We start from the raw sequence: 16,713 nt of genomic DNA, 5'->3' as shown, positions 1-16,713 counted from the left end.
GGCAGTGAGATCTTGCCTGCCAGAGAAAGGCACGGCGAGGCACAGCTACTTATACACATCTGGAACCCCTGGGCACAAGTGCAACAGCCAGCTGGGCTCTTTCTCTCTACACAAGGACCAGCAAGCCACCAACAGACTGCTCCTCACCGCTGCAGCTCCATCACAGCTCCACCGCATGCAGCACAAGAACCAGTCATTGCACCACTGACACAACGATAACCAACTCCTCACGCTGCCAGCATCTGTTCTATCTGCCTCATACAAAAATTATCTACAGACAGTCCCTTGTCAGACAGATACATGCTGAAATGCAAAGTGACAGCCATTGCATTAAATGCTCTCCAGAGCCTTCCATTAAGACAGACAAACCCTTCAGTTTAAGGCTGAAAATTTATGCCAGCTCCCCAGAACGTGGTTTGGATAGATCCACTGTTATCAGCCACCCGCTTTTGCTGAAACTGAATACAGATTAGGAGCAAATTACAATTTGCATGCTTTGGTTTGATATATTTCCTCCAAGATACAGGCAGACAGGCTTATCTTCTTCCAGGCACCAGAGATGCCATCAAAAGGCAATCCTGGAAGCTACCAAAGCTGGAGGTCATCCTCAGCTCTTAGATTCCCCTACAGAGGAGGAAGCAGCCACGCGATTGTGCTGCAAATTCTTCTCAGACAGACCTGACATAAAATACCTGTCTGTATTTCCTCCTCAAAAGATATTCCCACGCAACAGCATATGTTAAATCCAAAGCCCTAAAATAGTACTCAGTCACCCATCTCAGTGCTAATAGCCACATGGGTAAGGATGAACATCTTCTGGGCATGGAGTTGGGATGAAGATGTACTTGTTTGTCTGAAACAAACACGAGAACAGATGAACTTTCTCACCATTTCCACACACATGAAATAAAGGCAGTTGGCACATTACTGAATGCTGGCTTTAACCTGTGTCTGTGTGAAGTATTAATTATTCAGGCATAGAGTAGGTGAGCTGGGAAGATCGTTGCTCTGCAACACGGCAGAGGACTCCACCAGAATCACAGCAGCTTGCTGCTGGAACAAAGCTCCCCAGAAGGATTTTCAGTTTACTTCTGCATTCTGTCATTGCTCCACAGGTAGCACACCATGGCAAGGACTCCAGAATTAATAAAATCATACTGCAACACCAATAGGACATGCTATGATCTGGAGAGCCTGCTTCAGATCTTGTGCTTGAGACCACAGGATGCCCTGAAGTGCATCAAATCTGAAGAAATGCTACGACTGAATGCTTGCTGTGCCTCCGGCCCTCTCCAGCAGCAACTGTTCCAAATGGAGGTGGGAGGCCTTGCAAAGCAGAAGATGCTCACACAGAAGTGATTTCTGCTTTCCTAAAAGTGGTTTCTCAAAAGGAAAACGTAGCAGACCTTTGCTTAGTTAAAGGTTTCAGGGAACATACGAATACAAGAGAGACTGGGACCCCACAAGAGCAATCTCTGAAATGTGGGCTCTCAAACCGGCAAGACAGTTGGAGAGAAAGTGTTACTGAATGGTTCACACTAACTGCACGGTTAAAAGCCACGCAGTAATCGAGCATTCAGACTCCAAGGCACAGAAGCAATGCAAGGACTACAGAGGAACACAGAGCTGTAAGGTGCAGTGTTACCCCATGGTGGCCCTTTGGCTGCCAAAGGGGATCTGTGACCATGACTCTTCTCCCCAGCACTTTCCCACTACATCCCCGCCCACTTGCATGCCAGGCCTTCTGAGAAACAACCAACAGTTGCATGACCCAAATGAAATTTAGGATGAAGCCTTTTAACTTTAACATCCTAAGCGTGAGGGCACAGCACAATCATTTAAATACACATATGAATCCATTCCCTTTCTATAAGCTCCGATCGAGCCTTCAGCTCCAGATAACAGATGATCCCAAGACCACGATGCCCATGGGAATCTTTTGCTGTTCATCATACAAGCAGGCTTTTATACAGACAAACACTCTCTTCCCTCTCTTCACTATATTTTCTCCAGATTCAAAAATCTTTTGTCCTGGTCAGGCATGGATTGAAGTTGTAACTTCCAAAGCAAGAGGACACCCAAGGCAGGTGGGTGCCCTGCTGGGTGCCACCAGCTTTTCTCAGAAGTCTCACAAACCTTTCCCTGGAAAATAAGGCTCAAGCAGATTGCACAGCAGCTAGAGAAGATGGCAGACATGTCGAGTGCCCAGAAACTCAAAGACTTTCCACCCCACAAAAGGCATCAAACCTCCAGCAATTTCTGCTCCTTTTCATTTGCAGCTTTGAACGTCATCATATGCAAGCAAACAACAGGGTTATGGTTTGCTGACACGGCTCTGCATGTTCTGCAAATCCACAACAGAGCAGTCAGGGAAAGCAACAAGCACGCATCAAAAGCAGCTTTGCAGAACACCCATTTCATGTGTCGGCAGCGAGGCCTTTGTATTCCCCAGCCTCCCGGGCTTGTAGGCATCGCCTTTTCCTTCAAGAGTGCTGATCACACAGCCTCTAAGAAGAACATCTTTTGAAACTACCAGAGAGTCAAAAAAATTAATGAAATAACTCAACAGGGGAGATTTCTGCCTGGAGGAGGAGGTAGGTGCCCATAGGTTGGCTGTCCTGCCCCTCTCCAGGCTGCGGTGTGCTCAAGGGACGCCTTGCTGTACACGGCTAACAGAAGCCTGCTGCACTGGCTTTCATCCCCCGTGTTCACGTGCAGCCTTCTCCTTGCAGAACAAGTTAAATTGCTCCTCACAGCCATGTGGAAGCTGATGGACAGCAATGCCCTGAGCCCAGGTGACGAAGGAAAGCAGAAGGTTGAGCAACCACAAGCAAAGCCACGTGGCTGTTCAGTGGTAGAGATGGGAGTAAGAATCCAGCAGGGTTTTGCTAAGCCCCCCCTGTTTTATCCACTGTTTAACTCTGCCTTTATCTCACAATGCATAAACACAGCACTGCCAGCTCACACGGCCTGTGTAAGCTGTTCAAACACAGCAGCAGGAGGATGCAGCATCCTCCTCTCCTGAGACCTCCCGCAGGGCCCCAGGCACAGCGACAGGAGCAGCTCTTCTTCAAGCTAACTGCATCACCCAAACACTGGGAACAAGGATGGGAAGTGGAAATAGAGATGGTTGTTATACCATGTGTGTCAGCCAGGGTCTGCCCCGCTTCCTGCTGATAGCAGGGCTGTCTCAGGCACAAGGATGGTGCCATCAGGGCACAAACAGCAGCTGCCTGGACAGGGGTACACAGCCTTGCACAACCTGCCCCATGCACTCATCCTGCCCGTTGCCTCCTGCTGGGTGTGCTGCTACACCAACCTGGATGCTGAAGCTTAATCTACTTCTCCCCCGTGACCTGTGCTCCTTGTTGTGTGTGCAGCTTACCCTAGAAAGCATGGGCTGCCTCTCCTGTTTCATTAAGCAAGATGTACTTTAATGAAGAAAAATGGGATGAGGAAGAGGTGAATCACAAGGTGTTTTCTTTAAAAACAAAACCAACAACAAAAACCACCAGCACTCCGGTAGTTTGGTTATTTCATATTGCAGAAGCAGGGCTGGCCAGTGTCTGCCGTGAGCTGGCACCAAGGTGAGAACATCAGCAGAACTACCAGCAGACTGATGGACTCTCAGGCAGTATCTGTGAGCAACTTCACATTTCCTGCCTGAAAATAAGCCTTGCTTTTTGAAGCAAGGGGTTTTGCATTTGCTTCACAACCTAACATATTGGCCATTTCAAGAGGAGAAAAGCCAAATATTTCATTTACCTACTGCACCCACCAAGGACACAAACCTGTGAGCCTTCTGAGCAGCTCACACATACCAGCCTCCTGCATGATTTAGCCACTGGAATAATGCTCCAGCATCATCAGCATTAATTACCTGCATGGCTGGATCCACCCCACCAGGCAGACATGGCAGAGAAGGGGAGCAAGTGGAGCCAGCAAGCAGAACAGCTCCTGTGCCAGATGGGCAGGTAATAGGGGGTGAATTCCCCAGCTCAAAGCTGCTCTCTGGTTCCCACTAGCACAGTGTGTTACCCTGAGTACAGTCTGGTGACGCTGGCAGAAGCATTCTCCCCATAGCACTGATGGGAAGCAGAAGAAGAGCATTAACTTTTCTCAGCTAGATCAAGGTTTCAGCACAGCCTCCAGAAGTCTCAAAGCAACATCTTTGCACTCAGAAATTCTGCATTAGAAAGACGGCTTTGTCAGATCTTCCCAAGTTCCACTACCCCTGAGGTGACTGGTTTCATTAAAAGGAAAAAAGATACCCTGCCCTAAAGGGTAGGCAGTTGTTTAGGGAAGAACATATAGAAGTGAAACCATGTCAAGAGGGGAAAAAAAACCCACATGAAAAAGAGCAGAATAAAATGAAGACAGAAACAAGAATTGAAGCCAGGTCCTAACATGAAATAGGTCACTAAAACATCTGGATGAAAATGAAATGTAGGAAGTTTAAATGCAGGATTTGATCCTGAAACACTACAGATTGCAGGACAGCTCTGCTTTTAGAGATGCTGATTAGAGCTGAACCTGCAGGAATCCCTGCAAGGTATCACCATCACACAGGCACAACCAGCATCTCCAGCAACCACATGGGCAAACAGGAAACAAAATATAAAAATAAAATAACTTGTAATTAACAAGAATGAGGGGCTAGCAGAGGCCTGCAATCTCCAATCAACTTCTTGCTGCCTGGCCTGCTCCACCAACGAGCCCCATTGTTATTTCTGATTGTGTGCAGGAGTGCAAGACAGTTGCTGGAAGAAAAGCACTCTGTCAAAATTATGATTTCTTTCTCCTCTCGATACTCATCAGGACTGAGGAGGAAGAGAGGATATCTGAGTAGATAGAGATGCAAAAAGAAACAAACAGCTAGAACATGCTTCTCAAGGATACTCAGCTGGGCTCAAGGAGGAATTAATGGCAACCGCAGGGATGCCAAGCACGAGGACCAGATCCAGAGCTCCCAGCAGTGCTGTCAGCCTCTGCTCCAAACAGAACTACTCAGGTAAGTCAAAGCAATCCCTGTAGTAACCTTCCTGCTAATTTTGAGACGTAAATTGTTAGTGGGGCACTGTGGCAAACGTGATGCTAAGGCTGCACCAACATCTTAGCAGCCTCAGGGCACAGAGCATCCCCTGCATGCTTAACCACCTCAGTTTTGACTCCTTCCAGCTAGCACTTTGTCAGCACTATTTTGTACTTGGAAAATAGCCTCCAGGTTCTCATTCTATCCATCCTTGTTTCCCTCCTTAAGGACAGACAATTAAACCATCACTTTTTGCTCACACAAGTGCCCTCCCACATTTTGCACACCTTGTCACAATTTACCTTTCTACCCACCTCAGGTTTCTATTCAGCCCCAGTTGTTCTTAATGATAACTGCTGTAAGGCCATCTGACCCACCATCCTGCCTCCAATTAGCCACTAAGACAGATGTTCAGGAAAAGGAGGGTGGAAATGAAGCAAAGACAAACAAGGCTGAGGCAGTCTGTCACTACATACCAACTCCCACCTGCCAGCAATCAGTGGCTGAAGTTCTCCCAGACCTTCAAGGCTGCATTGGAAGACCACCCTTCTATGTATCCTCATGAATTGCCTTCTGTCTTTCACATTCCACACCAATTGCTAGCACACAGCTTGTATCTGTCCTTCCACCACACCCCTCTTCCATCAGAGAATCCCCAAACCAGCACAGCCTTTATCCCCTTCGCTCTCTAAGTTCTGCCTCTTTAATACGCTGTGAACCACATCAACAACATTCACTTTTCAGGTTGCCTTGAAGAACTCCTACAGCAGGTGTGCAAAGACTGTGTGTGCAGTGGCTGTTACTTTAACAGGCTGCTAAAAAGCTGTTCATTTTATTACCATATTATCAATCCAACTGGACACCAGTAAAGGTTTTATTTGGCAGAAGTGACAACCCCGAGGCTGGCAACATTCTCATGCTGTGTCATGATGCTTCCATTTTTATTTGCTGTCTGATGTCTTGGGCATTCTTTTTCAAGGCATGAAGCCCACCATCTTGGGGATGCTTCAATGAGCTACCGCAGATGTTTATGTTTCCATTTGATAATACTGGCAGAAAATAACAACATGGGCAAGAGCTGGAAACAGACAAATCTGTTCTGTGGAAGACTAGGCTCTAAGGATACAGAAAATACAACAAACCATAAGCTGCTGAGCTGCCTAAATGCAGCTTTTTGGCCAGGACTATTAATAAGCTCAGACACACACCACCACTGAGATACTGAAAATAATCTGATTTACTTCCTTACCAACCAACTCAGGCCCAGATACACCTGAACCAGGGAGAAACCTGAGCACTTTCTGGGAGCACAGAGTAACCCAAAAGATTTCGAACGCTGCCAGATCTCACAGGGCTGTTACACCACATCAATTGCCTTTTCAGTCCAGGATCCTACCAACAGAAGTGACCAGCACCACATTCACGCCCCAATGGTGGAAACAGTTAAGCACAGTGAATATCATGCAAGTGAAACTTAAAGCAGACTTCTCTCTGATGACTACTCTTGCTCTCTCCTCTTCATTCAAGTCTTCATTCCCAAGTACTGCCAGAGGATGAAGCTGAATGTCATCAGAAGCAGCAGTGGCAAAACTACGTGTACAGACAGCCCAAAAAATAACCAGCAAGCACAGGAATTTTCTTCCTAACCCCTACAGGAGGAGGCTGGCTTGACTTCCCAAATCCTACTTAAGGTAAATCTAAATATTTAATGCAAACCTAGGCATTACTATTTGTCTGTAAAGACACATCACCATTTCAGAAAACCCGCAGAGCTCTTGCTTTCAGCAGTACCTTGAAGCAACAGGGTCTACAAATTCAAGACTTCCACTCCTAGTTTTAAATTGATTGACATTGAATGCTTGGGTCCAGACTGTGTTCTCTGGACACACAAAAAGAAAAGGCCTATGATTTATTTCCTCTGTTCTGCTTGTTCATTTGTACAAGTGTCTCCAAATCATCTCCTCTTCAAATTTGACCAGTCTTTCTGTTTACCAAAAGACTTTCTTTGTGTGAATCAATTGTCATTGCTTTTCTAAAGACCTCACTTCCTTACTCTCATTCAGGGTCTACCCAGAGGCAATGGTAAACAACCTGATACAGACACTGCCAAAAAATGACATCCTGATTTGCTACTAATTAATTCCAAGCTGGTAAAACCAATTTTTATGTTCCCTAGCAATGCTTCTTTGTTTTAATAAGACACCTCTGATAGATCGCTACCGAGTGAGCAATGCAGTTCTTGGATATCTCACGGGTGGCCTGGCCTAGACTCACAAACCAAGCAGCATGTGGAATGCCAGGTCTGTATTAGGGCCCAACACATCTAATGTATCAACAGCACTAACTGAAGATGAAGCTGTCAAGTGACCCAATAACTATAACACATTGCTTCCCATAAAAATAATCAGAAACTGAACTGCTGGTGAGGATTCTGTATGTCACTTTTCACAGCATTTTAATTAAAAGGATGAAAAAGAGCAAACAAGTGAGAGTGAGCTGCGAAATCTGAGATGTGCCTTGCTGCCTACGCGCTCTCACACAGAAGGTCTGAGAAAAATCACTGGAACATCCTTCAAGTTGATGAGCTCATCTGTTGTATCCATAGGGATTGCCAATAAATATTGATACGCTTTCATTGGAATTCAGTGCTCATTTAGGATGCAGCCATTTGTATTCTCAGCATGGCACAGTGATTAACCCTTTCGATGAAGCTGTGATTCCATTTAAGCAAACTGGCTGGATGCATACCTTTCACTACAGCAACAGCACACCTTGTTGCTTGGGAAAACCAAGCACATCTTTCATCTTCATTTAGCTTTGAAGGGGTTGCATTATAATAGCTCCCATTACATCCTCACTGAAATTAAATGCCACCAGCAGCACTACTGAAAGATGTTCTGAAGTTTACAGAGAAACGATGGAAGCTTGTAAAGTGCTGGGGGACTTCTCCAGTTTAATTGTATAGACTTTGTTCCACAAATTGCTCAAATGGAATAAATACAAATAGCATTCTCTGCTTTTTGACCTCTTTGGGTTAATGAAATGCACACTAACACCCACAGCAAGCTTAGCAATTCTGCTGCATAATCAAAGAGTATCACCAGAAACCCAGTGAGAATGCAAGATTCAGTACATACATGAACACTACCTGCCTGGATTCTGTGAGGAAATCAGAACTATTGCTGCTTTCCCTGCAACCCTTACCTCTGTCCTCTGGATGGACTTGGGAATAAAGTCAAGTGAACAACAGAAAGCAACAACAGCATTTAAAGAGAGGAATCTTGATCATTCACTGTCCTGTACATAGGTTATTTCTATTGCAGCAACACAAAGAAGAACTTGATCCTACTGGAGATGTATTACTGAGAAATGAGTCCTTGTTCCAGTGGGCTACATTTCCTTATATTTTCTTAACTCTCTTCAACTGCACCATTTCTTCTACATCACAGAAAAAGCTGCTAAATGCTCTGTCTTGCCATGCCAATAGACACCTCCAGGGACATGCAGAAGTTTCATTCACTAAGCATGTAACAAAGCAGGTGTGAACACAGGCCTGGGGAGGCCTCAGAGCTAACAGCACAGCACCACCTCAGCTAGCTCTTCCCCAGATTCAAGGACAGTACCTGAAAACTAAGAGTTCTCCTCCTCCACAGACTGAGTTTGCCTGCTGCCATCTGTTTCAGTCCTGATAAGGCCAAGCAATATAACCACTTTAGTGATGTTTTCCTAGTTTTACTAATGATCCAAGGTGCTGTCTTATCCTCACTGGTTTGTTTGTTTCGTTTCTGAGGCTCTGAGGCTGCAGAGCAGGAAAATATTTGTCCTATTATGTCAAGAAACAATCCTGCAGCAATCCACACAGCAGTAGGTCTGCAGAAAGTGAACTTCTCCAGTCCCTGCTTATGCACTCCACTTCTATAATGAATGTTTCCAAAATCCTCATCCTCCTTCTAACAATATGCTTGAGGGGAGTCAGTGGCAAGTAGGAATGGTCTTAAGTGCCAATTGTGTTTGCAGCTGAGAAATAAGAAGTTCTCCCACTCACCTATTGATACACGAACCTAAGCAATAAAGATGCAACTTAACTACTCAATAACTCCAATGTCACACCTCAGCTCTCTAAGGTATTCAGCCCAACCCAAACTCAGACCCTCTGGCTGGACCAGTACAGTATCAGACACACGGAAGACATTGCTATTGCAATTCATCTGAGGTGCTTGTATAAGTGGCACTTCAGACACACAGGATGAGTCGCTCCTCGAAAGGGACACCGATTTACATAAAGACAAGATGATATGCAGACAAGCTAGAGGGTAGCTAAGACAGTAAGGACATACAGTGAAGTCAAGATGAAATCTAGATGGTTGCATAAGGTTTTATTGCCACGGAATATGTAACAGATGATATAAAAAGGTGAAGTGCAAAGTCAGATGCCTTAGGTATTATGCATATACAGCCTCTTCTCTTTTCTCTTGACTTATGTTGATATACAAGGGGGAGACCAGATGCAAAACCTACGGAAGTTTTTTTTCCTGAAAGAAGCATCTTTACTTTCCTCCTAAGGAACAACCTGTCACACAGCAGCATGGCAACGATATTCCAGTCTAACCACCAAGAAAGAAGAAACATGTCACGCTGGAAACCATGAACCCAAGGAAGCAGGAGAAGCACGGAACGCGCGCACCTACCTTAAAGAGCAGGCAGTCTCCTTGGTGCTCAGCGTAAATGGAGGTGAGTCGATACTGGTTCTCAGTGGTGATGTCGATCTGGTACCCAGTGAGAGTGTAACAGACCTTGCGAAACTCCTGGATCTTGGTCTGAAAAATCTCCTTCAGGCGCTGGTTTTTTAGTTCTGCACTTTCCACTTGCTTCTTCAGCTCTATTTAGGGGAAGAAAGAGGGTGCTGTGTTATACATCATTGGAGTAGAGGCCTCGTGCCGTATTTACAGTGCTAACCAAACTAAGTGAATTGAAAAGGTTAATTAAATTTTTAAAAAGTGAATTAAGCAGGCAGAGTAAAGAAACAGACAAGCTAGAATCCTCTCTTCCTGTCCCCAGAAGACCAAAAGATAATAAACTGGGGAATGAGGAAAAGAGACGCGGTTTAGCAGGATGGATTTTTGTTTTGCTTGGCCAGCCCTTCAACAGCATCCTACAAAATTCAAAGCTACAGCATCCATTTCCCCACACGCACACATCTCATCTTCTACACAGAGCCCAAGAGAAGAGCGCTATGTTACAGGGAGCAAGAAAGCGGAACAATGATAACAAATGTGCCTCTGTATGGTCGCACGAGGAGGGATCTGGCTATAAGGGAAATCTCTTCAAACACACGCTTGATCTGACTGTAAGCACTTTGATCTCCAATTGACACGATGCTTAGGAATCCTTTCAGATTCGGGAAGGGGCTTTTCCTGTGATAAAGAGCCTGAGGAGTACCACTGTCTCTTTCCATTTGCTGCCTTACCTGGTCTAGTCCCCAGCAGAGAGGTCCTGGGAGACTGCTTGCCACTCACCCTGCATTTTATTGCTACAAAGGGAGCTGCCAGCACTGTGAATCCTTCAAGAGGATACACAACAATTACCATGAATCTTTCACCCAAGGTGCCTTCTGAGTAATTAAACCTCGATTTATCCCCCCATTAATTACAGAGATTGGCTTTACCTTAATATACGCTAGAGATCAGCTTGTGTTATCAACACTGCAGTCCAGAGTTAAAAAAAAAAAAACAACCCTCTTTCTAGCAGAAAACAAACAAGACTTCTTACTCAGATATCTCCCTGTTATTCTGAGGTTTACAGCTTTGTCTGTCCTGCAATTAGAGAGATAATTGCAGCACACTTGGGCCACAGGACAGCTAGTTTGTGCTCCAGCACTTGGAAAGCAGGAATTTCACTGCAAGACGACTGCTTGCGCATGAACCATGGATTTTGGCTGGGCACATACAGCCCGTGCTGAACTATGACTGCTTCCCAAGCTTGCTAGAAAAGTTTTTGCTCAGGTATTTCCCAAGTATGTTTCCACTGACCTTCCAAGTACAGCGCAGGAGGAATGCAGGAATGGCAATGGTGAGCCCACACACCTGCCACGATTCAGCTTCCAGCAACTGCAGGAGCACTAGCACTAACAACTCCCCTCTCATCTTCTGTACTGCTTTACTTAGGCTCTTGGGGTGGGACAAAAGGATAATTCAACATGTTAAGTTAAAGTGCCTTAAATGCCACTGAGGATGCCCTGCTCAGAAGTACTCTGGCCTTAATCCAATTTAACTTAATCCCCAGGCAAGGACAGAAACTCTTTAATGGTTAAAGAGAACTTCACGTCCCTTTACTTCTGAGTGAGAGCATCCATGCAGGGCGAGATAATGCTGGCCATCCAATTGCCTTTGGTTAATTCAGCCCCACCTTCCAGAGCTGCTCATAAAGATGTACAAGGAAAGTACTTCCTTTACCCCCCAAACTCTACCTTACTTTATCAAGGGGTACAAACCAGTCTTGGGAAACATCACATGCCAGTCCATTTACTAATAGACTGCTGTACAAGAACAGACCAACTGCTGAGGGATGTAAAGCATCATTCTTGACCACCAATCTTCCCATTCCTATCTAATTTATCAGTGAGCAATTAACTCAGCCCTTCCCTGGATTGTTACAACCTTTTCCCCATCATCTCAGCGGGGTCTGGTCCCTTGATTAATTGAGTAATCAGCCTCTGAAATCAGGAGGTTAATTGGTGGCTCTGACCTCAATATTTTCACAGTCTTCATTCAGCTTTGCATTCTGAAGACACAACTGTTAAGGACAAAATCCTATACATGAAACTAAAATTCAGTGGCCACGCTGCAGTGGTAAATAATGTTTCACCACTGATCAAAGATGGCACTGCTTTTAATATATCTCATGTCCAACACTGATATTTTTTCCTAATAAATGCAGCCCAGCCTTGGAAAAGTAAATCTGCCTTTTTGTACCATATCCTGAAGGCTGCTTTTCCTGATTTTATAACCTTGGGGGTGGATGGTACCCTAACTCATCGAACAGCTTACATTATTCACAGATAGTCAGCACCTCTCCCACTGTTTTGTTTCCAGTTTTGGTACTTCTAATGGCCATCAGGAGCACCCTCACCACCTGCTGGGTTCAGCCTTATCACCCACCCCAGGGTGACAAAGGATGCGTTCTCAGATCAGTCTTTCCTGCAAGAAGCCCTGAGCTTTCCAATTGAGCTGCAGGGCTCACCACCTCCCCTCCCTGCAGCATGCCCTGGCATCTCCACATCCTCCTGGCTCCCATTCCAGCTCCTGCGGCAGTTCTGGTGCCTCACCGCATCAGCTGTCCTGGCTGGAGGAATTCATCTGCATGAAGAAATGCTATCTTCCTGCTAGAGACACCTCGTGTCAGCCACAGGCACAAGGCACCGAGCTCCGTAATTGCTAATGCAGATGTAGCAGAACGTGCCAGCACCAGTCAGGGACAGGAGGAAGCCCTGTCATCTGCCCAGGAGCTCCATCAGCAATTCCCAGCAGCATTTCCTTAGCCAAGCAGCTTGGGAATGGACAGAAGTAAAAAAGCAGGCACAGGGAGATGGTAGGAATGCTTTGATTTGTAGCTGCCCCTGGTGAAAGGCCCACTGAGCCACAATGGTGAAAAGATGGCTCTTCCTTTATGCCCAGCTAAACTGAAGTCATCAACAGCTCAGTTATAGCAACTGCTGATGCTTACCCTCATGCAACATTTCTTTCTCCTAGGGTAATATATCAGCAAGGGGCTACTTCCAACTACTTCCAAACAAACTGAGGGCAGCCCTCAGGACTGAGAATAACACCCTGCTTCCCCTTTTTGGACATTGCTGACACCACCACAAGGCTAGGCTGCAAGGACTCACAGAACAGCAATCCGACAGGAAGGCAGCCTGAGCCATGAGACACGTGGGACAGGGTCCCACTGCTGATACAAAGCAACACAAGTCCATTTGGGGCACACCCAGGTAATTTTCAAGGCTTCCCACTGTGCTCCCACAGGAGACAGCACTCCTGCAGGCTCTGCATCACAGCCGCCAGCCCCAGGCAAACTTTTCAGATACTTTGGGGATGTTGGAGATGGCACCAGGTGCTGCTTTTTAAGCACAGGCTTCCCACAGCCTCTCTGCTGAGGCTCTATGCAGGGACTGCTCCTGCACTGCAGATTCCCAGCAGCCAGAGCTGCACAACTGACTGACCTGAGGACACAAACTCTCTAACATCTCCCCTGCCATTAAGTTACGTACAGCTCACTGTTTGCCCCATTCCTGAATTCAGAGATGTGATTGGGCTCGTTCTTAAGCCAAATAATTAATAATTCCAGCCAAAGTTCTAAGCACAGTCAGGAAAAATTGTTTTAAAAGTCATAATTCGCACAGAATGCAACTCAGCTTATTTCAGAGAAATGCTTCATGCACAGCTGTAAAGGTGACTGAGCAGAGGAAGATCCTTCCAGGACAGGTCGAGGTGCAGTAACAGCAATTTCTTATGATAACATTACTTTCCACCCACTCTATCTCCCACAAACAGAAAACTGAACATATCAATCCTTTAAGATCTTTCACAACATTTGGAGAATTAGGTTTAATTACACCTTTAAAAGACAGTGTTTGAAAACTCCAATGCCTGTGTTTAGAGCATTGGAGTTCCCAGGTTTCACATCGCTATGCTCACAAGGAATAGGTGAGAGGTGCAGGTGTGCTCTGCAGAAACCAGGCATGGGCAAAGTTGCACCATAAATATCCCAAAGCATCCATCCCAAAGGCATCTGAAGCAAAGGAGGACTCAGGAAATACACTAAGGTTTGCCAGGTTATGCTTTGGACAGGGATAGTGCCTTGTACTCTGCCTGGTGTTAAAGAGGAGAACAAAGAGAAAGGGAAAATATCTACAAGTTGTTCTGCCTGGTCTCCTTGGCATTCAGGCCACACACCCGTATTAAATGCTGCCCATTATAAAGAGTTTGACAGCCAAGAAAATTCTCACTGAAAAAATCATTAATCTGTTACAAAATTCATATTGCCAAATGATTAGCTTCCTCCTAATGATGCTACTTCTTGAAACCACCTCGTATTTTCACACACTTGTATCAACTTTAATGAATAATTCAAACTATTTTGGATAAATAAATAAAATATGAGTTGGGCTTGTTTCGGTCTCTCGGATTGGAAATGTCACTGCTTTTTATTCCGTTGCTCTTACACTCCCTTACATCTGACAATGCTCACAACTGCCTGGAAATACCACAGCTTTGGCTCCTGCTCTCAGTTCAGCTGGGTCAATCAATAGCAACAGCAGTCTCCACACCAAAGGAAACCAAATCTACACTTAACCTTTTCCCTGAGGAAAGAGGTAAAACACTGCGGCTCTCAGCACGCCACAAGTGCCATGGAATTAGATGTACCACTCGACTTTGTCAGGAAAGCATAAATTGGTTCTGCAAGTCCTCCAAGACACCCCAAGCCATGCGGCTGCATTAATTCACTTGTGATCCCAGCTAATATTTTTCAGCCCTAGAAAAGCCCATTCGGGGCCTGTTACAGCTCACCTTCCCTTAGTAAGGCATCTGAGGTTCAGCCACTCGCTCACAACCTATGGGATAAAATGCTCTGCACCACATTGATTCCTATCCATCCTGTCCCAACCAGAGTGCCTCAGACAGACAGCACCCAGCACTGCAATGCGGCCCATCCATCACCAACCCCACTGCACCCCTCCAGCTCCTTCATTATTCTATGGCAGTTCTCTGCTTCCCACCCACCTGGCTGCAGCTCAAGCACTGCCCTTCTGCACGTGAAACCCATTGAGCCATTCCCCACTCCAGCCCTGAGCTGAAACGTCCTCCAGCTTTACTTTATGACAAACATCACCTGAAAAGAGTCCTGTGATGCTCCGTGAAGGACGCAATATAAAAAATAAATTGCACTGTATTCAATAAAGGCTAATAGAAGAGGGGCTGAGCATTTTCTGACAGAAGCAGGTTTATGATCATCGCTCTCTAGAAATAAACCTCACTGCAGGATTTTATAGGAGTGCTTCACACACCGGGCTGAAAGACCATGCTGCAGTCCAGCAGGCTTAAGCTGCACTCCGTAAAACTTACAATTTGTGACATTACAACCACAAATTGTAACTTCTCTTTAAGGTAAAACCAGTTTTCTATTCAGACTGCAGTGGCTGTTCAATTTTAAATTTAAGTGGTATTTATTTGATCAGTGAACATAGGTCTATTTTTACACTGTGTATGTACCATATGGCTCAAGGCATCTCCCAGCCCCCTCCTCCAGCCACCAGCTTCTCCCACATTTGGAGTTGTGGGGAAGAGCTTACAAAGGCAGCATGGTACCAACACGTCTCTGCCACCATGATCCTTATATATTGATCAAGAATCCTTCACCAAGGAAAATTCCCCAATTATCCTTCAGCAAAGATGGATTTCTGAAGATCCCACTTCAGACAAATCCCATCTATCTATGCAATGCACGCTTCTTGGAAAGAAGTCCATGATTACCCTCTATCCCCAGATAATCTGCACAAAGTGGCAGAGGGCATCAGGAATTGGGTTAGGTTGAAAGAAGCAGGGCACAAAGAGTAGGGACAAGAAGCTATGGAAGAGAATTCCCTTTTGTAGTACCTGTACATACACGTAACACACATTAGCCTTGGGTAAGAGTTCTGTAGTTTCATATTTTTTCCTTTTCTTCTCCTGGTAAAGCTGAGATTACAACACAAGGTCGCACGACTGATGAGCACACTTGAAGCTGACCTACCTCAAGGGATTCAGCTCAAGCAGGGGAACCACATAGAGCAGAAGGCTGTCCCAGAGGAAATCCTAGCACAGGCTCTGCTCAACGCTCCCCTACCCTAGAGAGAGTTGTTTTGGAGTTGGGCAGGCAAGAAGCAAGCTGGTTCTGGACACTCAGCTCATCAGTCACCCCTGCAGCATGTCCATGCTGCACTTGGTGAAGATAGTGCAATGTAGTATAAAGAGACCCTGGGTAGCTTTAAAATTGCTGGCTTAAATAATGCAAACAGCATGCATGCTGCAATACAGAATTATTTGGGGATGGCAACATTCACCCCCGACGCAGCTAAATTAACCTCAGGAGAGCTATTTAGTACCCAAGGTGAATTTCACCAATTAGGATGATATGGCACAAACATCTTGGGAGTCAGAATCATCACACTGGGCATAAATTGTGAACCAAGAAGACATTTCCCCCACCCCTCCCCAAACGATGATAAAGTTTTCCAGCCACATTTCCCTTCCATATGGCAATTAAAGCCCAACAGCACTTCCCAGAACAAAGCAATGTCAGCTGGAGTTGGTCATTAACTTCAGATGCAAAAAATTGCCTCACCTTAAAAATACAAATACATAACACCACTTAATTTTGTAGGACAACAGCTATCCTCTGCTTCTGGAGCAAGCCAGCAGGTAGCAGGCCTATTTTTCTTCGATGCTTCTAAAACAGATTACCTGGAAAAGTCACAGGAACTTTTCACAGGCTGTAGTTCAGAGATGGCTGGCAGCAAGAACAGTGGCTTAACTTGTGTTGCTTGCTAGAGGAACAAGAATCACATCACTTGGCTGCTTCCAAGAAAAAGAGTAGCTTTGAAACTGCTCAAGTGCCTAACGCAAGAATTAATCCTTGGAACTCTA

The 16,713-nt window shown here is 45.5% G+C and overlaps 1 protein-coding gene across 2 annotated transcripts in view; it reads right to left on the bottom strand.

Moving 5' to 3' along the window:
• The window catches only part of MAD1L1 (mitotic arrest deficient 1 like 1), a 321,305-nt gene that overhangs the window by 74,371 nt on the left and 230,221 nt on the right, over nt 1-16,713 (bottom strand). For both annotated transcript variants that reach the window (XM_042828240.1, XM_042828241.1), the window contains one exon: nt 9,721-9,911. In XM_042828240.1, the coding sequence (XP_042684174.1) occupies nt 9,721-9,911 (191 nt within the window). The remainder of the gene's footprint in view (nt 1-9,720; nt 9,912-16,713) is intronic.

Source organism: Centrocercus urophasianus, unplaced genomic scaffold (assembly GCF_019232065.1).
Source record: "Centrocercus urophasianus isolate 14NV4802_14NV808 unplaced genomic scaffold, USGS_Curo_1.0 seq_29, whole genome shotgun sequence".
In the NCBI taxonomy this organism is placed as follows: domain Eukaryota; kingdom Metazoa; phylum Chordata; class Aves; order Galliformes; family Phasianidae; genus Centrocercus; species Centrocercus urophasianus.
Note: the sequence above shows the minus strand (reverse complement) of the source record. Positions and strands in the feature narration are given on the sequence as shown.